Raw genomic sequence first — 26,714 nt, 5'->3', positions numbered from 1 at the left:
GCTGATGCACTAGCAAATTTCTAAATCAAGTTGAGACCCCGACTGATTTACGACTGGGGGGGTCCCCCTAGTGGCTGTGGGGTCCTATGCACAGTGCGGAGTCTGCCTACAGGCACTACCAAAACCACATCAATGTGCAGCGATACGTGTGTGTGTGTGTGTGCGTGTGTGTGTGTTGATAGAGACCTGCTGTGAGTGTACATTGAGCTCAGATAATCAGATAGTCTGCACAGATAGTCCGTTGATTAGCTATTCAAAAGTCTAATTTCTTGGAGACAGAAGTTGTCTCGGAGCCTGTTGGTCCGAGACCTGATGCTGTATCGCTTACTTGACAGTAGCACCGAGAACAGTCAATGGCATGGGGTGGCTGAAGTCTTTATTGAAGTGTGTGTGTGTGTGTGTGTGTGTGTGTGTGTGTGTGTGTGTGTGTGTGTGTGTGTGTGTGTGTGTGTGTGTGAGTGTGTGTGTGTGTGAGTGTGTGAGAGTGTGTGTGTGTGAGAGTGTGTGTGTGTGAGAGTGTGTGTGTGAGTGTGTGTGTGTCGTTCTTGAATGCATGTGAACTGCAGAGAAAATGTATAAACCTGTGTGTGTGTGTGTGTGTGTGTGTGTGTGTGTGTGTGTGTGTGTGTGTGTGTGTGTGTGTGTGTGTGTGTGTGTGTGTGTGTGTGTGTGTGTGTGTGAGAGTGTGTGTGTGTGTGAGAGAGTGTGTGTGTGTGTGAGAGTGTGTGTGTGAGTGTGTGTGTGTCGTCCTTGAATGCACGTGAACTGCAGAGAAAATGTATAAACCTGTGTGTGTGTGTGTGTGTGTGTGTGTGTGTGTGTGTGTGTGTGTGTGTGTGTGTGTGTGTGTGTGTGTGTGTGTGTGTGTGTGTGTCCTTGAGTGCACGTGAACTGCAGAGAAAATGTATAAACCTGTCATTGTGAATGTGATGGATAGAGAATTCTGGATTACTGGCCTGCACTCAAAAAAACATCTGGGGGTTCACCAGCATAAGACTTTTGGGCAATTATGGTGTGTATATCACTCTTCTCATGCATTATTACTGACAGAAAAACATTGATTCGTGTAGGAATGGGGATTCAGGCCCTGAGCTGTAATGATGTGCTCCTTGGAAGAGCTCAAAACGTGTCAACATGCCTACGAACTGTTATTACATTTCAATGGTGTTGTTGGAGAATGCAGAAAATGCTATTTAAAAATATAGCTGTGAGAAGCAATGAACGGGGTTCACAGGATGACATAAAGGACACAAGATCAGTTGGATATCAAAGCAAGCCCTCTATCATGTAGGAACTATCTTCTTCACGTGCAATCATGAATCTAAATACAACATCTGGAGTGAATATGATGTATGGTTCATGAGGAGAAGATTATTTTGACCATTAGCGTTAAATATGCAAAGAATGAGTGCTTTATAGTTTCCTTGTTTTTTTTTAGGTATCAATACCATATTCAGTGTGGTTCATTTTAGGGACGTCCATGATAGCGCTGATATGTTTTAAGTTGATAGGTAACTGTGGAGTGGATTTAAAGTTGTTTAAATGTAAAATCTGATATTTGCAAATAACTCAGCATTATTTTAACCATCCCATAGCTTTTCTCAAACCAAGTTAAAACATCTACCATGGGCCTACATTTGATCCTATAATTCATGATAATAAGTATTTTAGCATATTATCGAAGTATAGTGTGCCCATTTTTGAATGCATCAACATTATTTTCTTAAAGTCTTTTGGAACTATAGTGAATCTGACTTTGTCCATGAGAAGATGTTTTTGATTATTTTATGCCCTCTGGAAGCAACATCAGCACAATATCTATTCGTCGGGAGCTTCATGAAATGGGTTTCCTTGGCCGAGCAGCCGCACACGAGCCTAAGATCACCATGCGCAATGCCAAGCGTTGGCTGGAGTGGTGTTAGCTTGGTGTGGAAGAACTTGACTGGCCTGCACAGAGCGCTGACCTCAACCCCATTGAACACCTTTGGGATGAATTGGAACACCGACTGCGAGCCAGGCATAATCACTCAAAGTCAGTGCCCAACCTCACTAATGCTCTTGTGGCTGAATGGAATCAAGGCCCCCCAGCAATGTTCAAACATCTAGTGGAAAGCCTTCCCAGAGGAGTAGAGGCTGTTATAGCAGCAAAGGGGGGACCAACTCCATATTAATGCCCATGATTTTGGAATGAGATGTTCGACAAGCAAGTGTCCACATCCTTTTGTGTTTGATGACCCTAAAACGTTCAAGTTGATAGGCCGTTATGAAGTGGATTTACAAAGGATTTAAATGAACATGTACAATCTTATTTATTAATAATTCAGTCATCTTAACCAATCTCTTAGCTTTTCTCAAACAAAGTTAAAATATGTACCATGGGCCTCCATATATCAGGTATGAAGGTAAGACCCAGATGTAGACAACGTCGAGTAAACAAATGGTTTAATAATCCGACAGGGGCAGGCAATAGACAGGTCAAGGCATGCAGGGGTCAGTAAACCAGGAGGTGGGGCAACGGTACTGAACGGCAGGCAGGCTCAGGGTCAGGGTAGATAGAGGTCAATAATCCAGAAGTGGGGCAAAGATACAGGTCGGCAGGCAGGCTCTGGGTCAGGCAGGCGGGCTCAGAGTTAGGACAGGCAAGGGTCAAAACTAGGAGGGCGAGAAAAAGACACTGGGAAAATCAGGAGCTGGTTGACTTGACAAACAAGATGAACTGGCAACAGACAAACATAGAACACAGGTATAAATACACAGGGGATAATGGGGGAAGATGAGCGACACCTGGAGGGGGTGGAGACATTCACAAAGACGGGTGAAACAGATCAGGGTGTGACAACATACAACATTTGTTCAGAAGTTTTTCAACATTTAAAAAAAATGTCAACGATGGAGGAACATATATCTTATGGGTTCTTGAGGCAAATTTGTTCAGCATGTAGATAGACAACCACATAAAACGTTTCAAATCATTAAGTCAAATGGAGAGGTGGATATGAGACTGCTTATAACAAGCCACCTATAGGCCAATCAGTGCCATTATTTTTGACCAAGTTACTCATGGCCTCTATACTTGACCAATCTATGCTTGAGTTATTTGACCAAATCTAAAAAGAACAATAGGTTTCACCCCAATGAGTCGGATAGACACTAATCTGTCATTAGGTGGATGTGATATAATGAAAATACATTACTTAGTACAAGATGAAAATCTAGGAAAATGGGTCTGATGTGTGACAGATTAGTGTTATGATACTATTGTCTACTATTGGCACACCAGGTCTTATTGTGCCACCGGAGACCCCCGGTGGAGACCCCCTAACCCTGTATGACAGCGTGGAAGGGGGCGTAGACACCTGTGTCATTTTCAATGGTCACCAAGCCCTACCTGAATATATGATCATCTGCACAAAAAAAACTTCAACCCATAAGTTCTAATAACGAAGAAGTCCTATGAAATATAGATCTTAATTTTGTGTCTTAAATGTCTGACATTTTCTAAAAAAGAGATCACGTACCAAAATGTTACAGAAACAAATTGGCCTCACATGTCCTCAACTGGCAGCTTCATTAAGTAGTACCTGCAGAACACCAGTCTCAACGTCAACAGTGAAGAGGTGACTCCGGGATGTTGGCCTTCTAGGCAGAGTTCCTCTGTCCAGTGTCTGTGTTCTTTTGCCCATCTTAATCTTTTATTTTTATCGGCCAGTCTGAGATATTACTTTTTATTTGCAACTCTGCCTAGTAGGCCAGCATCCCGGAGTCACCTCTTCACTGTTGATGTTGAGACTGGTGTTTTGCGGGTACTATTTAATGAAGCTGCCAGTTGAGGACTTGTGAGGCATCTGTTTCTCAAACTAGACACTCTAATGTACTTCTCCTCTTGCTCAGTTGTGCACCGGGGCCTCCCACTCCTCTTTCTATTCTGGTTAGAGCCAGTTAGCGCTGTTCTGTGAAGGGAGTATTACACAGTGTTGTACAATATCTTCAGTTCCTTGGCAATTCCGTGGCAATGGAATAGCCTTAATTTCTCATAACAAGAATAGACTGACGAGTTTCAGAAGAAAGTTCTTTGTTTCTCGCCATTTTGAGCCTGTAATCAAACCCACAAATGCTGATGCTCCAGATACTCAACTTGTCTAAAGAAGGACAGTTTTATTGCTTCTTTAATCAGGACAACAGTTTTCAGCTGTGCTAACATAATTGCAAAAAGGTTTTCTAATGATCAATTAGCCTTTTAAAATGATCAACTTGGATTAGCTAACACAACGTGCCATTGGAACACATGAGTGATGGTTTCTGATAATGGGCCTCTGTACACCTATGAATATATTCCATAAAAAATCTGCCGTTTCCAGCTACAATAGTTATTTATAACATTAACAATGTCTACACTGTATTTATGATACATTTGATGTTGTTTTAATGGACAAACAAATGTGCTTTTCTTTAAAAATCAAGGACATTTCTTAGTGACCCCAAACTTTTGAACAGTAGTGTATGTACACAAAAAGAGCAAGAGGCTATGATCCACTCCAAGAGAGAAAGCGCCTCTGTCTCCATGGCAACTGGCACTAGGAGCAATGTGGGAATCTCCCATCCCTTGAAAAGAGAACAGTCAAAAGAAGCAGGTTACCCATTCCCATTAAGCATGCTGGTATTAGAATGTTTTTTGTGTTCCTCACACAAAGGTCTCTAGATCTTTACCCTGCTCTTTGCTCCAGTGGTCTTAAGACCAGAGCTCTACATTACAGCCTATTTCTAGTCTACCAGGCCAACATTAATATGGACACCAGATCACCTTAAGACCACATCTTTCTCATAATCCCCTTTTCATTAAACTGAACGAGGTCACTAAGCAACAGGGAGCACATGCGAGCAGGGCAGATGGAGTAAGATGTGTTTTAATCAGTGGGGGCTGCTGAGGGGTGGACAGCTCATAATAATGGCTGGAATGGAGTCAGTGGAGTGGTGTCAACCACATGGAAACCACGTCTTTGATGTGTATGATACCATTTCATTGACTCCATTCCAGCCGTTATTATGAGCTGTCCTCCCCTCAGCAGCCTCCACTGATTTTAATGATCGGCGAAAGAAGCTCTGGCTGCCACGGTGACAAATGTAAAGGCTGTTAAATGGTGTTATTGTGAAGGGTGTCAAATTCAGTGTGTCAAATTGAGATTAGAATTATCCAGGGGAGGCTAGTGGTAACCTTTGGAGCTCTCCCTAATTTGACTATGGATTTTCTGTATCTATTAAGCCTTTACTTTTCAGTTGGATGTTTGTAGCCTACATCAGAAGGTCAAAACACCAGTGGATGGAAAGCTTTTGACTAATCTAAATCCTACTGCTAATGATCTGACTAATCATTTAATGCAATCGAGAAATATTATCCACACCAATGTATGTAGAACGCTTACAGGTGTTGGGAAAGTTACTGAACACCATGGGTTATTATGGGTCTAACTTGAAACACAAACCAATCAATAAAATATTGAGAAGCCCCTGATTGCAGTTCGGTGGTGGACTCAATGAGGGTGGAGTCAAATGCGTTTAACCCGAACCCTTCCCGTCTCCTTCAAGGTCACCCAAGACACGTCAACGAACGCGAATCTTAATCGAACCTAACCTACATGGATAAAAATATAAACCTTGGAAGTGAGGCGGTCATTATGCATATTGTGCTTTGTAATATTCATGTTATACTAGTGCAGTGGTATTTTTTTATATAACCAACTACCGGACCGATGTTAGCATAGTGTTACTTAGCACCCATTTGCACATGAGCTAGCAAATTGCTTACAATGAATCTGATCGTGGATTTTCTGTGTTTCTTCAATGTATGCCTTGTTGTGTTTGGCTGGCTCTAAATGTGCATCGTTGATGCTGACGGCCATTCCCTAAGTTACACATAGCGAGTCTACACAGCCTACACATAGTATATACAATAATTAAATGAAATGCCTATTGCTTATCTAATTATCATGTGTTTTATATCTATGCTTATTTTCTTTGATGCATAGAGACACATTAGTGTGTTTGTAACGGTTTTCTGTATGAGAAGGAGAGTCGGACCAAAATGCAGCGTGTAGATTGCGATCCATGTTTTAATGAACAAACGTAAAACACGAATCAATGCAAACACTACAAAATAAAGAACGTGATGACCGTAACGAAAACCTAAAACAGCCTATCTGGTGAAAAACACATAGACAGGAACAATCACCCAAAAACACACAGTGAAACCCAGGCTACCTAAATATGGTTCCCAATCAGAGACAATGACGAACACCTGCCTCTGATTGAGAACCATATCAGGCCGAACATAGAACTAGACAAACTAGACATGTAACATAGAATGCCCACTCAGATCACACCCTGACCAACCACAACATAGAAATATACAAAGTAAACTATGGTCAGGGTGTGACAATACCCCCCCCCCAAGGTGCGGACTCCGGCCGCAAAACCTGAACCTATAGGGGAGGGTCTGGGTGGGCATCTGTCCACGGTGGCGGCTCTGGCGCTGGACGTGGACCCCACTCCATAATCGTTTTAGTCCACCTCCTTAGCGTCCCTAGATAGGTTACCCTCCTTAATGACCGCTCGGGACAGAGGGACAGCTCGGGACAGAGGTAGCTCGGGACTGATGGGTAGCTCAGCACTGAGAGGAAGCTCAGCACTGAGAGGAAGCCCAGGCAGATAGTTGGATCTAGCAGATCCTGGCTGACTGGAGAATCTGGAAGAGTCTGGTCGACTGGCAGATCTGGAAGAGTCTGGTCGACTGGCAGATCTAGAAGAGTCTGGTCGACTGGCAGATCTGGAAGAGTCTGGTCGACTGGCAGATCTGGAAGAGTCTGGTCGACTGGCAGATCTGGAAGAGTCTGGTCGACTGGCAGATCTGGAAGAGTCTGGTCGACTGGCAGATCTGGAAGAGTCTGGTCGACTGGCAGATCTGGAAGAGTCTGGTCGACTGGCAGATCTGGAAGAGTCTGGTCGACTGGCAGCTCTGGAAGAGTCTGGTCGACTGGCAGCTCTGGCTGCTCCATGCTGATTGGCTGCCCCATGCTGACTGGCTGCTCCATGCTGACTGACAGCTCTGGCTGCTCCATGCTGACTGGCAGCTCTGGCTGCTCCATGCTGACTGGCAGCTCTGGCTGCTCCATGCTGACTGGCTGCTCTGGCTGCTCCATGCTGACTGGCTGCTCTGGCTGCTCCATGCTGACTGGCTGCTCTGGCTGCTCCATGCTGACTGGCGGCCCTGGCTGCTCCATGCTGACTGGCGGCCCTGGCTGCTCCATGCTGACTGGCGGCCCTGGCTGCTCCATGCTGACTGGCGGCCCTGGCTGCTCCATGCTGACTGGCGGCCCAGGCTGCTCCATGCTGACTGGCGGCCCTGGCTGCTCCATGCTGACTGGCGGCCCTGGCTGCTCCATGCTGACTGGCGGCCCTGGCTGCTCCATGCTGACTGGCGGCCCTGGCTGCTCCATGCAGACTGGCGGCCCTGGCGGCTCCATGCAGACTGGCAGCTCTGGCGGCTCCTTGCAGACTGGCAGCTCTGGCGGCTCCTTGCAGACTGGCAGCTCTGGCGGCTCCTTGCAGACTGGCAGCTCTGGCGGCTCCTTGCAGACTGGCAGCTCTGGCGGCTCCTTGCAGACTGGCAGCTCTGGCGGCTCCTTGCAGACTGGCAGCTCTGGCGGCTCCTTGCAGACTGGCAGCTCTGGCGGCTCCTTGCAGACTGGCAGCTCTGGCGGCTCCTTGCAGACTGGCAGCTCTGGCGGCATCCTGCAGACTGGCAGCTCTGGCGGCTCCTTGCAGACTGGCAGCTCCCTGCAGACTGGCAGCTCCTTGCAGACTGGCAGCTCCTTGCAAACTGGCAGCTCCTTGCAAACTGGCAGCTCCTTGCAAACTGGCAGCTCCTTGCAAACTGGCAGCTCCTTGCAGACTGGCAGCTCCTTGCAGACTGGCAGCTCCTTGCAGACTGGCAGCTCCTTGCTGACTGGCAGCTCCTTGCAGACTGGCAGCTCCTTGCAGACTGGCAGCTCCTTGCAGACTGGCAGCTCCTTGCAGACTGGCAGCTCCTTGCTGACTGGCAGCTCCTTGCTGACTGGCAGCTCCTTGCAAACTGGCAGTTCTGAACTGGAGGGAGACTCCGGCAGCGCTGTAGAGAAGGAAGGCTCTAACAGCGCTAAACAGGCGGGAGACTCCGACAGCGCTGAAGAGGAGGAAGGCTCTGGCAGCGCTGGACAGGCGAGGCGCACTGTAGGCCTGATGCGTGGTGCTGGCACTGGTGGTACTGGGCCGAGGACACGCACAGGAAGCCTGGTGCGGGGAGCTGCTACCGGAGGGCTGGGGTGTGGAGGTGGTACTGGAAAAACCGGACCGTGCAGGCGCACTGGAGCTCTTGAGCACCGAGCCTGCCCAACCTTACCTGGTTGAATGCTCACGGTCGCCCTGCCAGTGCGGCGAGGTGGAATAGCCCGCACTGGGCTATGCAGGCGAACCGGAGACACCGAGCGCAAGGCTGGTGCCATGTAAGCCGGCCCAAGGAGACGCACTGGGGACCAGCTGCGTAGAGCCGGCTTCATGGCATTAGGCTCGACGCTCAATCTAGCCCGGCAGACACGCGGAGCTGGAATATACCGCACCGGGCTATGCACCCGCACTGGAGACACCGTGCGCACCACTGCATAACACGGTGCCTGTCCGGTCTCTCTAGCCCCCCGGTAAGCACAGGGAGTTTGCGCAGGTCTCCTACCTGGCGTAGCCATACTCCCTGTTAGCCCCCCCCCCAAGAAATTTTTGGGGCTGCCTCTCGGGCTTCCTTGCCAGTCGTGTTCCCTCATATCGTCGGCTCCTCTCTCCGGCTGCCTCTGCTCTCCTAAGTGCCTCCACCTGTTCCCATGGGAGGCGATCTCTTCCAGCCAGTATCTCCTCCCAAGTGTAACAGCCCTTGCCATCCAAAACGTCCTCCCATGTCCATTCCTCTTTACGCTGCTGTTGCTGCCTGTTGACACGCTGCTTGGTCCGTTGGTGGTGGGTGATTCTGTAACGGTTTTCTGTATGAGAAGGAGAGTCGGACCAAAATGCAGCGTGTAGATTGCGATCCATGTTTTAATGAACAAACGTAAAACACGAATCAATGCAAACACTACAAAATAAAGAACGTGATGACCGTAACGAAAACCTAAAACAGCCTATCTGGTGAAAAACACATAGACAGGAACAATCACCCAAAAACACACAGTGAAACCCAGGCTACCTAAATATGGTTCCCAATCAGAGACAATGACGAACACCTGCCTCTGATTGAGAACCATATCAGGCCGAACATAGAACTAGACAAACTAGACATGTAACATAGAATGCCCACTCAGATCACACCCTGACCAACCACAACATAGAAATATACAAAGTAAACTATGGTCAGGGTGTGACAGTGTTATTGGAAAATTTAAAAATGCTGCAGCAGTCAACTTCATTACTGCCCCTTCTGCAGATATAAGGCTATGGTCAACAACCACATCAAAGGTCATGCTTCAGTGAGGCACAGAGGTAATATTTCTTTCTTTGTTTATTGAATATATTTGCCATTCACGTTTTTTGATTTGCCCTATTTTTTCAGTTACATCAGTGTATTTAGTTTAATTGTATAACTTGTTACTTTACTGTTATTCCTTTCTTTCAGAGTTCACAATCATAAGGTGTGGCTTCAGTTGTAGAAATGTGACACACTTTCATTGTTGTTATTGCACAGCATCAATAATCAACAGAGCACAGTTTCTGAAGCACCTGACATACCATCAGCATCCAGTGGCCCCTCAAGAGCACCTAGAGGTCCTTAAACAGTCCCCAGAGGCCCCTCAAGAGCACCCAGAGGCCCTTAAACAGTCCCCAGAGGCCCCTCAAGAGCACCCAGAGGCCCTTAAAGAGCAACCAGTAGCATCCACTACATTCCATATACCTCAGATACGGCTCCCTAAATCACCTGGTCCCAACATACATGGCAACTCAAGAAGTCATTGTAACTTCTCCACACTGCAAACTGAAGTTAAATATGAAAAACTTCAAAACACATTGACGAAGAAAGTATACACATTGCTTTGAAATGGTGTCCAAGGAAATATTTTTGGCATGTGAGCGCATTAATGTGAGAAATTGTGTGTTTGCAGTCGAAAATACATTTCCTGGTCCAGCAACACCCATACATGTTGTGAAAAATACTTGGGGACCCACACAGAAATTGAGGTGTGAGGTTGACCAATGTCGTCCCAATGCTGACTTTGCTTTAAGGTGTAGGATGCTGCCTTTTGAATGTCAGCATATACGTTCCTTATTGTACTGCCCACGTGCAGGCAACACAACAGTGACTTTGACAGAGGAGGCCTTGGTGACAATGGTAGAGAATAAATGGTTTAGTGAGGAGCGCAAGGCGTCAACGTGAGGCAGATACTGAGGGTGTGCCCCTGTCTGTCCAGCTGACTGTTGGTGGACCATCGACAAAAATTCACATTTTGGTGTACGAGCCGAAACTGTCTTATTATAGTAGGCTTGGAAGGGTTGTGACAGCTTATGATAGTAAGCAGAACAGCTGGCATTGTCCTTGTTCAAAAGCAAGGCATTCTCGCATACATAAAGCAATTGATAAATGGCACCTCTTTGTAACAAAAAGGCAACTGTTTAGGAGGATGAAAACCACAGAAGAGAGAAACCTTCCACCACAGCACACCACAGAACAGGATACAAGTGAAGCGAAAGAGGAGAATTATCCACCAAGTGATAAAGGTGTAGCACGGATGGTGAACTACCTCATGACAAATAAAAAACTACCTGCTGAACTCCCCCAGGCTGTCATACAACAGTCAAGAGATGGAAAGATATCGAGTGGCTTTCCGAAGCACCTGATCCCAAAAGAGGCCAGATGCAAGGAGTGTGATTTCGTACTCAGTGACCCTCTACTGATCACTGCAAAAGGGAGGATTCTGACGACCACAGGTGTAGTTGAAGGTCAGTAATATCCTAGTTCTTTCATTGATTCTAACTTCTAACATCCTTATGATCAAACAGTACATGATTCCCTCATACAATGAAAAATAGAAGAAGAAATTATATTAGTCTCAAACGGCATGCATAGAATATTTAACACCTTTGGTTGAATTTTCTTTTTAGGCATATCAACAGAAGATCATGCCTGAACTGTGGCATGGTCTACAGGTACCAGGAGTTGGAGGATGGTGTCCACAACTTTGATGACCACATAATCCTGTCTCTGCACTTATGCCTGATGATAATGAATGCATTACAGGTGAGAACATCATTCTGAAAATATGTTGTGCTTACTGAAATACTTAGGCTACTATAAAGTTGAAAATTAGAGCTCTCAGTTCATGTTTTCCTTCTTAATAGCCTACTCACCCTCTCATGCCAAATACTACCAAACAGATCATTTGAATGACTTGTTGAGTAGTTATAGATATCACTGAAAACCCCTTTAGTAATAGTGGCTTTTGTTTGCATGGTGGTATTGTGAAAGTGTGGTGTAATTTGTCTTGATCGCCCAATGAGGCACTATTAATATTTATTCTTCCTTTTTCTTCAAGGAAGCAGATGTTCTTCTAAGGGACACCCTAGAGGCAGCAAGGTGGTGCGAGCGCCAAACATTTAAAGGCACTGTTTCCCTAACTAGTGTAATTGGGATGGACCGGGAAGACCGCATTACAACCCTTAAAGAACTACGGTGAAGAGCGGATGAAGAGGAAAATATTCTCCTCAAGGAACCATTCATGTTCCCGTTCCAGTTACAGAGAGATTATGAGAAGTTCTGTGTGGAGGCAGTTGACAAAAAGAAAATGACTGTTTTTGCCTCTTGAGGAGCAGGAGTGAAGCCATTTTTGAGTGGTCAAACCTTGTTTTTGTCTGCTGTGTTAATTGTTTCAGTTGTTAATTGTGTTATGTTGTTTAGTAAAGATGACGTGGAAGTCACCCGAGTCTCTGATCTCTGTACTGGAGCTGGTATAACTTCATGTACAAAGCACATTCAGCTTGCCAGTATGTCTATATGGTATAGTCTGTCTCCATTCTCATGAGGAAAGCAAATAGCATTATAAATCAGGATAGGTAGTAACTGTATATATATGCTCAATTAAATAATATAATTACAAAGTTATAACATTTATCAACACAATTTTAACAGTACATGACATACGTAACAAGTCTGTTGTTCACTGGAACAATATCAGTAGCTTGTCTCAAATATAGCATGAAGCAAAAAGTGTTACAACACGTGCTGGTACCACTTTATATAATATTTCTTACGATCTTCAAAAATGAAATACGTTTGTATTCAACGTGTGATTTGCACAAACGTGTGTGTTTGTTTCCAGTGTGTGACTGCCAAACCTTAGATGGACAAAAAAACACCAGTGGGCGGGGTCAAATGTGAGTGGAGTCAAATGTTTGACTCCGCCCACATCGAGCCCCGCCCCGAACTGCACACTGCAGTCAGGGGTACTTGAAAATATCACCTAAATAAAGCATGATTTGTCCAAAGGGTCATGTTGTTAAAATCAATACAATTTTGTAAGTTAGCACAGTCTCAGAAATATGTCCCTCACACACACGTATGTAAAATTTAAATCAATAATCAAATTAAGATCACCTCTTGCTTCATCGATTGAGCAATCAATCAGTTTGAGTGAAGATCAGTTGGTCAATCTAGCGCCCTTTGAACATGATTGCCTCCAAATAATTTACAGTCTATAGTGAACGTGTCCATTCGTTAAACAGGGAAACCATTCTTTGAGGTTTCCAATACCTCTTTAGTCTCTGTCTTTTCATGATGTTGTTCCGAACATGGGTTCCCAGTATCAAAGCTGTCCAAGGGATTATTGTTTATGTTTTGTATTCATTTTCCAAAATGTTTTTATGACCAAAATCTCTTTCGAGGATAGAGAAGGGTGTAGTATCCTGCTATTATAAACTGAGTGTGCAAAACATTAAAACACCTGCTCTTTCCATGGCATAGACTGACCAGGTGAATCCAGTTGAAAGCTACAGTATGATCCCTTATTGATGTTACTTGTTAAATCCACTTCAACCAGTCTAGATGAAGGGGAGGAGACAGGTTAAATAATGATTTTTAAGCCTTGAGACAATTGAGACATGGATTGTGTGTATGTGAGCCATTCAGAGGGTGAATGGGGTAGACAAAATATTTAAATGCCTTTGAACAGGGTATGGAGGTATGTGCCAGGCGCACCGGTTTGTGTCAAGAACTGCAACGCTGCTGGGTTTTTCGGTTTCCCGTTTTTCAAGAATGGTCTGTCACCCAGCCAACTTGACACAACTGTGGAAAGTATTGGAGTCAACATGAACCAGCATCCCTGTGGAACACTTTCAACACCTTATAGAGTCCATGCCCTGACGAATTGAGGCTGTTCTGAGGGCAAAAGGAAGACATTATGAAGGTGTTCTTAATGTTTTGTACACTCAGTGTATCTACTCATAATTACATAAGAATAAAGGAGAATGGCAGTTTACTGGAAAACAGAAAGTGTTGAATAGATAATTTGTTTCCGGTACGCCTGACAAGCACTAACGCAATTCACCATGCTGAGGGAAGGGAGGGGAGGCTTGAGTGAGCCCCCCCTCCCCTCACGCTTAACTAAAGAACATCAATATGAGATGTTCCAGGAACCGCTGCACACAGCAAGAGTGGGAGAGAGAGAGCTGTCCATTTCATTTCATGCCCATTAGCCACTGTAATGAGTCAGCAACAGCATCTAATGTATGACTTATTTATGAAGCCAATCCTGATATCAAGCAGCACAGCACCCTTACCCCATCAGATTATTCACAATCACATCGATCCTATCGCTGCCACCTTCCCTGCCACAGGTCTGCACCCCGCCATTAATAACCACTTAATGGTACAAATCTCTCTCTGTGTGTGTGTGTGTGTGTGTGTGTGTGTGTGTGTGTGTGTGTGTGTGTGTGTGTGTGTGTGTGTGTGTGTGTGTGTGTGTGTGTGTGTGTGTGTGTGTGTGTGTGTGTGTTTTTACAGTTGAGCCCTAAGAAGGTGAAGCTCCATGGACTTTTAAGATAAAAATGTATAAAATATATTTTCAGTGATTTCTCTTTGATGACCAGCTCATGTTGGCCTTCTCTGAGAAAAGCATGTTTGTAAACATGACAATATCTGACCAAATCTATTGTGATATTGGTGTATGTTTTTGTTGTAAGAAACAATTACTGCAATTTCAACAGCTCTAAAATTGAAGATCAACTAACATTATAAATGCACACCACTCAACAGAATTGTGAGTAAAATATAGTATGTGTTACAGTGTGAATAGTGGCAGGAACATAATCTGATCTCCAATCAGTATTCCCAAGGTTTAGGGTGCTTATGTTCCCACATCTTGTTCACCTCAGGCTTTGTTTGTTTTTCATGTAGTGGACACAATATAAAACAATGCAGGGGATGAGATTGTAATTGCCCAGCCTAGGCACATGAATATGGTACACAGAGGAACACAAGAGTGGCAGTCCTCATGGTAGAACAGACCCATATCTAGCTAGCCTCGCTCTCTTTCTCTCTCAAGGAGAAAGGGACCAGTCTGTATGTATCTGTAGAATCAATATACACTGAACAAAAATAGAAGCGCACCATGTAAAGTGTTGGTTCCATGTTTCATGAGCTGAAATAAAAGATCCCCCAACTGTTCCATACTCAGAAAAAGCTTATTTCTCTCAAATTTTGTGCACAAATTTATTTACCTCCGTGTTAGTGAGCATTTCTCCTTTGCCAAGATAATCCATCCACCTGACAGGTGTGGCATATCAAGAAGTTGATTAAAGAGAATGATAATTACACAGCTGGACCTTGTGCTGGGGACAATAAAAGGCCACCCTAAAAATGTTATGTGCAGTTTTTTCACACAACACAATGCCACAGATATCTCAAGTTTTGAGTGAGCATGCATTTGGCATGCTGACTGCCGGAATGTCCACCAAAGTTGTTGCCAGAGAATTTAATGTTAATTTCTCTACCATAAGCCGCATCCAATATCGTTTTAGAGAACTTGGCAATGCGTCCAACCACATCCGGGTTCTTCACCTGTGGGATTGTCTGAGACCAGACACCTCGGTCAGCTGATGAAACTGAGGAGTATTTATGTCTGTAATAAGGCCCTTTTGTGAGTAAAAACGCATTCTGATTGGCTGGGCCTGGCTCCCAAGTTGGTGACCCTGGTTCCTAAGTGGGTGGACCTATGCTCTCCCAGGCCCACCCATGGTTGTGGATCTGCCCAGTCATGTGAAATCCATAGATTAGGGCCTAATTTATTTATTTCAATTGACTGATTTCCTTACATGAACTGTAACTCTGTAAAATCGTTGAAATTGTTCCATGTTGCGTTTATATTTTTGTTCAGTATAGATGTTGTTTAAAAGAAGTATGGAGAAAAAAATATCATAATAAATTGTATCTGTTCTAGTTTACTGCCACCTCACACAAACACAGACATGCATGTGCGCACATGCGCACACACACACACACACACACACACACACACACACACACAAACACACACACACACACACACACACACACACACACACGCACACACACACACACACACATATACACTCTTGATTAATCTGATCCTATCACCTGACCTCTATTCTAGCTGAAACCCCGTTATCGTGAAGCAGGCTATTTAGGCTGAAAGGCTATTTTGCCTTTTAAATAGGAAGTATACATGTACCTCTATTATTTGTTTCATGATCAGTGTAATCTGAGTCTCACATATGATTCACTTTATACATTTCATGTGATGCATTATGAGAGATCGTTAGTTGAGCCATAGGCTATAATTCATGAATTTAGCGATGGGTGCACCATATAAATATAATGAATTAGGCTACTGATTGTAATTGCCACTAATCAAGTCTCATGGTCAATAAAATAATTACAAAAGCTATATTGATGTTCATTCGAAATGTCCTACTCAGAGACGCCACCTTAGAATTTAGACCAGGGATGGGTAACTTTGATGAGGGTGGGGGCCATAAAAAAATCTGAACTCATCATGAGGGGTAGCAGTGGCTTGCCGGTCTGCGTACCCACATCCGTACATACCCTAGCCCAAAGAGAAACTTGCCAGTAAAACATTTTAGCGGCCCACCTCTTGACAGTGGAGAGAACATTTTTTTTGTTTTAAAGTTAATTTCATGCAATTCTACACATTTTGACATGGGTCGGAGAAAAGATTTAGTAATTTTATAACTGAGAGAAGATTTTGTAGTTTATAACTAATTTCAAATAATTACTCATGTTGCCATGGGGCAGAGACAAACATTTTGGGGCTACAAAAAGGGCCCATTCCTGATTTAGACAAAAGTATGTCTTTAAACCAGTCTGGGGGGGCGTCGACAAAACGGAACAGTCCACTTTCTCAAAAAGGGGCATTCCAAAAAACAAATCAACTGATTTTGGCATTAGAAAAACATGTATATTCTTGTGAAGGCTTAAATGATTTTACATGTAGACTACATTTTTATTTCAGTCATGACATGATGAAGAAGGAAAACAATTTTAGCCAACAAGTGTCCACCCCTATGAGGCCGTTCTATTTTTAGTATCAGCTGTTGCAATATAAAGATTTGCTACATAGCGGATTGCATCGCGGTTATGTGAGGCGCATTCCGGTCACGAAGGTAAAATGATGGCAATGATTTGAGGTAACGGACAGAGAGAGGGATGAGGAATATTTGTGCGTGAAGTGGTTGCTGGAGCGTTATTTCACGGCAACGGATATCATATAATATTGGTAAGTTATTGCTGAAATTGTCGTCGTTCGTTTTAGGCTGCCACTATATCGCAGCTACTTAAACATTCTTGGTCAATCTTATCAAGTTTTGTACCATGCTTTGGTAAATATTTATCTAATTTGACTTGGGTTTTTGCAATTTAACTGTGGACTTAAATTCTTACAACATTGTAACATTGAGGGGCCTCTGATTCAAGAAATGGACGCCAATATTCCATTTGCGGAAATTGCTTGATGCAGCAAACTTCTCTAAAATATTTGACATTCAAGAAGCAACAAAAATCCGTTATCCAAGGGCGGTAACTCCACAGCAGTTCCTATACATCACTGATTTAGTTAAAAACATGAGAATAATCTTGTCAAGTTTTGTCAGGGAGGAAGTAAACCGTAGCCTAGTAGTGTTTAATCTACGTTCCATTAGAATTATCATAATTTGCAGGGAATGAAATGAAACATCACAAGAACAAACTCTATTGATACATTTAGCTACTTTGTTACAATGTTTATACTTCACGCTAGCCTTTTCAACTAGGCATGTATGAATAGATGCATTATAATCATTACGGAATTTCTATTGAAGGATTCTTCAGGCTCCACATCATAGGATGAGGTCACCCACCATTATGCAGCCTTCAATATATTCGTCCCTTTTAGAATCCAATTGAGTGGAAGGAGGATTTATACTCTCATCTCTAACATGTAGGCTCAACATTTCCAAGCAGTCCCATTACAAGTCAGAATGTTGAATAACCCTAATTTGGACTTACTTTACCTGTTGTGTTCTGATTTGTATTTTTTTCCTTATGTCAGAGGTGATCTGAGACAAAATATCCACAGGGAAGTGTTAGTAGCCTGATTTTCAATTTGCTGGTCAGTATATGGTTCTGTTCGTTTGCAAATCAGGGTTAAGTGTCTTGCTCAAGGGAAAGACACTTAACCTTATTTGTCACCTTGACAGCTGGTGTATTGAACGAGTGATCTTTTGGTTACTGGCCCAATGCTCTAACTGTTACCTTCTACTATTGTTTACATATTGTGCATCACGTGCAATGCATCAGGAGATTGAAAATGCAAACCGGAAATACAAGCTGACAGAGCCATATACAGACTGGTGCCCCAAGAAGTCAGGTTAATATGACTTTCCTGTGGACATTTTAGCTCCTGTTCTTACTGTCAAAAGGACCAACAGCACAGACAACTGGTAAAGTTTTAAAAATATCATTTTATTTAACATTCTGGCATGTAGACTTGTATCTTTTTTTAGGGTGACTTCTTTCAGACTGAATAGCCATGGTGTAACCATGGTAACAGTCTGATGTATAAGGCAACCTTCAATAATAGCTACACATATTCATCTGACTATTAATAGCCTAGTGAAATCACCAGATAATTCTGCAACAAGAGTGGCATGATGGTGAAGCTTTTTCACTTGTTATTCAATCAAAGAAGTTCAAATGCCACTGAAGGTACTGCATTTTTTTATTTAAACTTGATCAAAGCAGCTTGAACTCTTGTTTTGTTTTAGAGAAGCATGTTTATTGAGCCGTGTCAACCAAAGAACTCTCACAAGGTGTTACTGTATGAAATACAACATAAAGTTGACTGACCGCAACCTGGTGAGGTATGCCAACGTTGATTCACTGAAGAGGCATCTTATCTCAAGCCACAACCTACTCTTTACCAAGTTCTGTACAGTCAGTCTTTTAGTAGCAAAATATGTTATCCATGATCCAGATTAAATGATGAGTTGACACACGTGGTCTAGAGTACCGAGCACAAAGCTGTCCAGTTCAGAGTACAGAGATGTCCATTACGTGATTGTGTACACTTGCAGTTGATGTGAAAGAAGCAGGGTAGTTGCCCAGAGGTGGTATGACTAGAGTGTGATGCTCCACACTGCCACGGAGTCATCACAGATGAAGCCCCATAATCTAGTGATCTCATTTGTATGCAGAATCTTGAGACCTCATGTACAGTCAACAGGACTTTAGTTGGCACCCTGGCCATTTAGTAGTAGGGATGATGATGACACGCCCTTTACTGGACATCTAGGTACGTTTTCCTGTCTATAGGGCATTAGTCAGCACTCCCTTGGTCATTGTTCAGCCGTCAGCACCTAAGTGAGAATCCTAGATGAGCGAGACAGATCTGAGCTGGACTTGAGTGGTAAGAAATGGTATGTATTGGGTGATCAGCGGTACTTCAAATAAAATGTTATATGTGACATCCACCGAGTATAACAGTTGTAGACCTTATGTGAAATGCTTACTTATAAGCCCTTAACCAACAATGCAGTTCAAGAAATGGTTAAGAAAATATTGACTAAATATACATAAGTAAAAAAAGATATACAGAACCAGTCAAGTTTGGACACACCTATTCAAGTTTGTTATTATATATATATATATATATATATATATATATATATATATATATATATATATATATATATTTACTATTTACTATTTTCTACATTGTAGAATAATAGTGAAGACATCAAAACTATGAAATAACACATGGAATCATGTAGGAAACAAAGTGTTAAACAAATGTAGCCACCTTTTGCAATGATGACAGCTTTGCACAAGCTTGGCCTTCTCTCAACTAGCTTCACCTGGAACTCTTCACCTGGAAGGCTTTTTCAACAGTCTTGAAGGAGTTCCCACATATGCTGAGCACTTGTTGGCTGCTTTTCCTTCACTCTGCGGTCCAACTCATTCCAAACCATCTCAATCTGGTTGGGTGATTGTGGAGGCCATTCATCTGATGCAGCTCTCCTTCTTGGTCAAATAGCCATTACACAGCCTGGAGGTGTGTTGGATCATTGTCCTGTTGAAAACAAATGATAGTCCCATTAAGCGCAAACCAGATGGGATGGCGTACCGCTGCAGAATGCTGTGGTAGCCATGCTGGTTAAGTGTGCCTTGGATTCTAAATAAAGCACCCACCATCACACCACCTCCTCCATGCTTCACAGTAGGAACCACACATGTGGAGATCATCCCTTCACCTATTCTGCGTCTCACAAAGACACCGCGGTTGGAACCAAAATTCTAACGTTTGGATTTGTCTGACCAAAGGACAGATTTCCACCAGTTTAATGTCTCGCTCGTGTTTCTTGGCCCAAGCAAGTCTTTTCTTCTTATTAGTGTACTTTAGTAGTGGTTTCTTTTCAGCAATTTGAAAATGAAGGTCTGACTCACACAGTCTCCTCTGAACAGTTGATGTTGAGATGTGTCTTACTTGAACTCTATGAATAATTTATTTGGGCTGCAATTTCTGAGGCTGGTAACTCTGAGGCTGAACTTTTACCAAATAGGGTTATCTTCTGTATACCAACCCTACCTTGTCACAACACAACTGATTGGCCCACATGCATTTTGAGATAATAAACAGTGAGTAGCAGCAGTGTTAAAAAACAAAGTGTGAGGGGGTGTCAATGCAATCGTGTGGGTGGCCGTTTGATTAATTGTTCAGCCGTCTTATGGCTTAGGTGTAAAAGCTGTTAAGGAGCCTTTTGGACCTAGACTTGGCGCTCCGCTTGCCGTGTGGAAGCAGAGAGAAAGGCCCAGTCACCCAAGTCATAGACCAATGACGTGACAATTTTTGGGGGGCCTTCATCTGACTGGTGAAGTGGTACAGTATGTTTTGCAGGCTGTTCCCTCTAGCTAGCTGTTCCCTCGTGAGGGAGGCAGGGAGCTCCTACAGTATATCCTTCTCCAGGGTTCTGACTGGGCCGCTTGAGGAAGGAAATGTCTTTCCTTCCCTCTATTGTGTTGAGCAGGAAGGTGGCAGTGCTGCCGTCACCAGCTGACAGCTGTTTCCTGCGGCCCACTGCCATGTTCTCTACCCACTGCCTGGGCTGAGCCAAGGCTGTGTTCTCTGAATGCATGCACAGCCTGTCCTCTACCCTTAGCCTGTCCTCCTATGCAGCTTGAGGTCAGGCATGTTCAAAGACAATCAAGCATATTCCCTCACGCTATCCTGCTGTTGGAGAAAGTTCTAACACTTTTAATGGTTGGGGATGACCACCACCACAGTCTGTGCTGTTTTTCAAGCTAGTTGTCCTCAGTTTGCTTTTTCTTGTTTATCAACCACTCTCTTTGTGGCTTGACATGCCTTGTGAAAGCTGTTGCCTTTTGCCAATACAGCATTGGGTTCATGAAAGAAATTGCTGTAATGTGTCCATGTTTTTGAAGGACCAGGTTCTTACTAAATCGCAGTAGAAAAACAGCCATTTTAAATAAAGTGTGAGATGGGAAAACGTTGTCAGGCAACAGAATATTAAACCAATCTGTTCAGTGAATCTGAATCTGGAGTAGTTTTTGTGGAAGCTGGTGAAATTGCACCATCACAGTTCCTTTAGAGGCCATTCTTTCAGAGAAGTCAGCCTTTTTTCTTTTTTTTCCCCGAAAGCCATAATTACAAAGCACAGTAATCAATATGTCTAGACCGTATTTCCCCTGCTCATAATGGTGCTGGGAGTGTGGTTGGTGCCCCATGCTATTCTGGCCGTCTCATAAGGAGAAAACGGAATAGCTTACATAATGGGAGGGAGAGCCTCGCCGTTACACCACTGACTGACTGGCTGGCTATGTAAGGCACTTCCTCATACAGACAGCCAATCAGTGACCAGGGGGTTTTCTCCAGCTCAGTCATATACAGTAAACTAATTTATATCTAAAAGGCTCTGCTGCTCCAGGTGTTTGGGTTATTACAGTGTTATTACACACGCTACATACATCTATTTCCTATTCTTTACTACAGCACTTTCGGGAAGCCCTTCTAGCTGAGATTGACTGAGGTGTCGATAGCTAGCTGATCTTTCTCTGAGGGACTGGTGTGTGATGCATGGTTCTGTGTACTCTGGACTCCCTGGCTATGAATTAGCAGCAGCAGTCTCATACTCCTCATCTCTCTCTCCCTCCCTCTCCTGCTGTGTTCCAGGTATAGCCAGCCGCCTGTCGCCATGGCAACCAGCAGCGCGGTGCCTAGCGACAACCTCCTCACGTACAAGCTGGTGGTGGTGGGGGATGGTGGAGTGGGGAAGAGCGCGCTCACCATCCAGTTTTTTCAGAAGATCTTTGTGTCTGACTATGACCCCACCATCGAGGACTCCTACCTGAAACACACAGAGATAGATGGACAGTGGGCCATCCTGGACGGTATGGAGACATTTTCTCACTGTCTCTCTGGGTTAGGAAGGGCTGGTGTCCTTTATCAATTATGTTTAGGATTTTAATGAAACATACTGTTGTGGCACAGTATTCCCATATAGTTTCACAGATTTAGACCTATACAATATGTGCATTTGTTTGCAATTGATAGCTTGTAGCTTTTCCAACCATTCATATGAAAACAAGCAAGAAGTTGATTCACAGTAGCGTCTTGTAAAACCTGTAACACTGGTACCTGTATGTGTGTAATTGCACAGTGCTGGATACAGCAGGCCAAGAGGAGTTCAGTGCTATGAGGGAGCAGTACATGAGGACGGGGGATGGCTTCCTCATCGTGTTCTCTGTGACAGACAAGGCCAGCTTTGAACATGTGGACCGCTTCCACCAGCTCATCCTCAGGGTCAAAGACAGGTGAGGCCCAGCTCTTGATAATGATGCGTGCCTTATGGGCCAGACACCTACAGGAGACTGCTGCTACTGTAACGTATGCCTCCGACTGAGTTGTCTGCCGCAATCTTTTGTGTGTTCCCTCTAACGCTCTCACTGTTCAAGGGTTCATCTACACATGCTTTTCTTTTTTGTATCTCATGTTCACGACAAAGTTAATCCAATGTTTTCATTCCAGTCAGGTTGTCAGCTGTGTAATGGTGTAACTGTAGACATGTTATGTTGAATGAGATGCATCTGCTCTTAAGTCCTTCTCCTTCCCTCTGCTCTCCTTCAGGGAGGCCTTCCCCATGGTGCTGGTGGCCAATAAGGTGGACTTGGTTCACCTCCGCAAAATCACCAGCGACCAGGGGCAGGAAATGGCTGCCAAACACAATGTGAGTACAGTGTCAGCTCAGACAAGGAGTGGGGCAGCTTGATGTCTGAATCCTTTGTTTTGAATATCTTGTTGGATGCAGTACAGTGTCCAAATTGATTAATGTACTCTTGATTAAGTCTGAATGGATCATTTGGCCAGTCTTTCATGGTCAGGAAAAAGTCCGGGCCATAGTTGAACCTGTAGAAGTCCTTTCCCCACTGCTGTTGTCAGTGACTGGGGTTGTTTTTATGGGCTGTGTGTTCTGGGCTGCTGTCCCTGGGAGAGAGGTTTTTGGGTGCAGGGCGGGCAGGCAGGGATGCTGACTCAGTTAGCTACAGGGTGTGATATAGGCCTCTGGGGAAAGATTGCACGGAGGCTCTGTGGTGGGGGGGGGGAAGAGAGGAGGAATCACAAATATAGCCAAGCTTGGCATTTACTGTTTTAGAACAGTGTAGGAGTGTATAAAATTGGGTTTGCAGATCTAAGCGTACATTTTGTTTTTACTTGCAAAATTTGCATCTCTTGTTATGAGCCGGAAAAGCATCATTAGTATTTGTGTATACCTTGTAGCACTAGCAAAGTCGGAGACTATTCAATTTTTTTTGCTTGTGTACTATGTCGTTTTCCTGAATGTTTGATCAATGTGTTTGTTTGTTTTTTCACAGATCACGTACATTGAGACAAGTGCCAAGGATCCCCCTATGAATGTGGACAAGGCGTTTCATGAACTAGTCAGGGTTATAAGGTCGGCCAAACTACTAGACTTGAAGGCTATGTTTAAGAATTGATCATTATATTGGAATCAATACATGCTTGAATAATAGAGAACCACCAAAGGTTTCCCTTTGCAAATATACTGTATATGGCATGAATGCCAGCAAAAGTCTGTTAAAGTGTTGGGGGAAAACTATAGCTATGTCCTGAATGAACAGACATGTAATTTCAGAGGAATCCAGTATGTGTTGATGTTCGGTGTGGTCATATCCTGCTGGAGGGCCCACTCATCTGTTTGTCAGGCATTTAGAGTGTACCACATAAAGACTTTGAGGCCCTCTAGCCAAGCAGCAAGACTATCTGATTTTAACCCTCACGCTCCCTTCTCTTGTCCTTTCCTTCTCTTGTCTACTCCTTCCTTTACATACCCTCCTTTCCTACAAATTTTCTTCTTTTTCTACACTCTCTTTCTCCCCCATCCCTTCTCTCTATTTTGCTCGGTCTTTCTCTCTCTTCCTCCTGTGCAGGCAGCAGATCCCAGAGAGGAGCCTGAAGAAGAAGAAGAAGATGAAGTGGCGAGGAGAACGATCTACGGGTTCTCACAAAGTCCACTGTGTCATCTTGTGATGGTGTCGCCGCTGCTAGCAATGATATTAGAGAGAACTGCGGACTGGCAGTAACCAACAACTGGAGGGGGAATTGGGGGAGATAAGGAACTGACTGTTGACTGTTACGGTGTCAAAGAAAATCCCTCACTCCAAGGCATGGCCAAGTGGGGTCTTACAGGGGCATCATTGTCTGCCCGCTTCCCCTGATTGGTCAGAAAAAAGCACTCCCGGAAGAGCTCCTTATGAACTGACTGATTTCCAGACAGTGCAGTGATGATGCTCTCCATGGAAGTAGAGGTGGACATCAAGGTATTCTCCTGGGTGGGGAGATGTGACGTTAGATGTTGTTAGGGACCTATGATCTGAGTGTTTGTGTTGTGGTTGTAAGTTCTCCATGGTGTTGAATGTTAAATTCTGAAATGATAAAGAGGATGATTATGAAGTATATTCTATCTGCACTAGCCACAGGCATAAGAGGATTTGGCTTTGGGGTCCTGAAGAGAAGTGGGAGGATGTGTACTTTTTATTTACATTTTTCTGGTGGGGAATCTGGCTTGAGGGGATCAGTTACTCCAAGCAACAAGATGTTCGAGTTCTCTGTCTGATAGGGAGTATTTAATACCTAATGAAATGGCTTGTACTGTTAAAGCACTAAACAAGAAAAACTTTGGGGCTTGCTCATCTGGGGTGTATTCATAATGCCAATTCTGTTGCAAACTCCAAACGGAAAACCTTTGCACGAAAACTAGACTTTCTATTGGACAAATTCAGGTAGGTCCCTCCCTGTTTTGTTCAGTTTGCTTGTTTTGGTTCTTAAATGGTAAATTATTTCCATTGAAAAATGTAATGAATACACCCCTGGTTAGAAATTTGCCCTTGAATGAAGGAAGTACCTTTGCACTTTGAATAGATTTTGACTTTCATATCTGCATGTGTGGAAAAATTGCAATGATGAAAGGGAAGACATAATAGAAATTGACTCAATGTGGAAAAACTGAGCTTAACATAATTATGTCAATACCATGTAGCTCATTTGCTTGTCTCATGTCGGTTGGACAGAACAGTTTATACCAGTGGAGGCTGCTGAGGGGAGGACGGCTCATAATAATGTCTGGAACGATGCATATGGAATGGCATCAAACACACTGAAACCATGTATTTAATACTATGCCGTTCCAGCCATTACAACATGCCTGTTCTCCCCAATTAAGTTGCCACCAACCTCTTGTGTTTTATGCTCTCAGCCCTGGGTTGTGTTCAGTAGGGCACACTGTAGAAAAACAGTTTGCAATGGAAAACTAAAATTGACATTTCTTATTGAAGTCCAAGTAATCAATCCACGTTTCAGTACATTTTCATCTGGTACCTACTGAACATAATCCTGGAGTGTACCCAGAGGTACAGTGAAAGTTCTACTTCCCCGGGTATGAAGCAACAGACATGGTGTCTTTGGCAGTATTTTACAAAAAAAAGAGGTCTGAAGAAATCAATGATATTGTATCAAGTATGTTTGATACTTTTTTATTATTGATCTGAATTTCTTGTGTTTTTTTAAATAATTAATAATTTATTACTGTACCTGTTACCTCAACATGATGTATTATAACTGGCTGTGTCTGACTGAGCTAGAGGAAGATGAGGCACAAAACAATGGCCACTGCCTTTCTTTCTAGCTTCCTTCAGGGTTTCAATAATGAATAAAGAAATACAGTATTGTGAATTCAATGATACTATCTCTGACTGTGTGTCTGTATGTGTTCTTGGCTTACTTAACCTCGGAACCAAACAATCTTTTACAAGAGATTGTGGTTGCACCCCAAATTTGCCCTGGACGAACGTAGTGCACTGTATAGGGGATTGGGTGCCATTTGGGACTTTATTCACACTGTCTTTACATGTATGTTCTGTGTAGTGATGACCATAACTAATATAGCCGTCAAACCATTGACTGTTAGGCGCTAAGTGTCCTGCTGTTTGTCTGTTGAAGTAGACTGTTTTATAATGATCTGTAAAATATGTATTATGATGTGCCTAAAGCAGGTAGCCCAGTGGTTAGTGTTGGGCCAGTAACCGAAAGGTCGACTCCCCGAGCTGACAAGGTAAAAATGTTGTGTTTCTGCCCCTGAGCAAGGCAGTTAACCCACCTTTCCCTGGGCGCTGAAGACATGGATGTCGATTATGGCAGCACCTCTGATTCAGAGGGGTTGGGTTAAATGCGGAAGACACATTTCAGTTGAAGGCATTCAGTTGTACAACTAACTAGGTATCCCCCTTTCCATAATACCAGCCTTCAGAGGTGCTTGTTCAGCAGGAGCCCCTGATATTAATCATGTTGCTGGGTCAGTAGAATGCTGTATTTCAAAATATTGATCTCTCCACCCACCATGGAATAGATACAGCCTCTAGAGCTAAAACGGATCCGATTAGAAAATGAATGTCCTTGTCATCAGACTCCAATGAAAAGATTGAGTGTCACTTTCTTTTAAACTCTCACTGCAAAGATATCCTTGACTTTCTGGGTGATAGAACACACTATGTTCATTTGATATGCAAAGGAATTAAAATGTTATTGTACATA

General features: G+C 43.6%; 1 protein-coding gene and 1 pseudogene across 1 annotated transcript; one reads left to right on the top strand and one right to left on the bottom strand.

The window, feature by feature from the left end:
• Positions 1–20,673, bottom strand: part of LOC139385780 (transmembrane protein 177-like) — a 22,874-nt pseudogene extending 2,201 nt beyond the window's left edge.
• Positions 16,505–26,714, top strand: LOC139399935 (ras-related protein M-Ras-like). The gene is made up of 6 exons (XM_071145071.1): positions 16,505–16,832; positions 21,780–21,997; positions 22,267–22,420; positions 22,734–22,833; positions 23,480–23,559; positions 24,056–26,714. The coding sequence occupies exons 2-6, from the start codon at positions 21,802–21,804 to the stop codon at positions 24,153–24,155; spliced, it is 630 nt and encodes a 209-aa protein (XP_071001172.1). The 5' UTR covers positions 16,505–16,832; positions 21,780–21,801; the 3' UTR covers positions 24,156–26,714.

Source organism: Oncorhynchus clarkii, chromosome 3 (assembly GCF_045791955.1).
Source record: "Oncorhynchus clarkii lewisi isolate Uvic-CL-2024 chromosome 3, UVic_Ocla_1.0, whole genome shotgun sequence".
NCBI classification, from domain to species: Eukaryota; Metazoa; Chordata; class Actinopteri; order Salmoniformes; family Salmonidae; genus Oncorhynchus; species Oncorhynchus clarkii.
This window is presented reverse-complemented; position numbering and strand designations above follow the sequence as displayed.

Excerpts from the sequence above, each read along its gene's own strand:
- LOC139399935 (XM_071145071.1), top strand. The coding sequence starts at position 21,802 with ATGGCAACCAGCAGCGCGGTGCCTAGCGACAACCTCCTCACGTACAAG. Across the intron at positions 21,998-22,266 it reads ACAGTGGGCCATCCTGGACG|TGCTGGATACAGCAGGCCAA; the intron begins GTATGGAGACAT and ends GTAATTGCACAG. Across the intron at positions 22,421-22,733 it reads ATCCTCAGGGTCAAAGACAG|GGAGGCCTTCCCCATGGTGC; the intron begins GTGAGGCCCAGC and ends GCTCTCCTTCAG.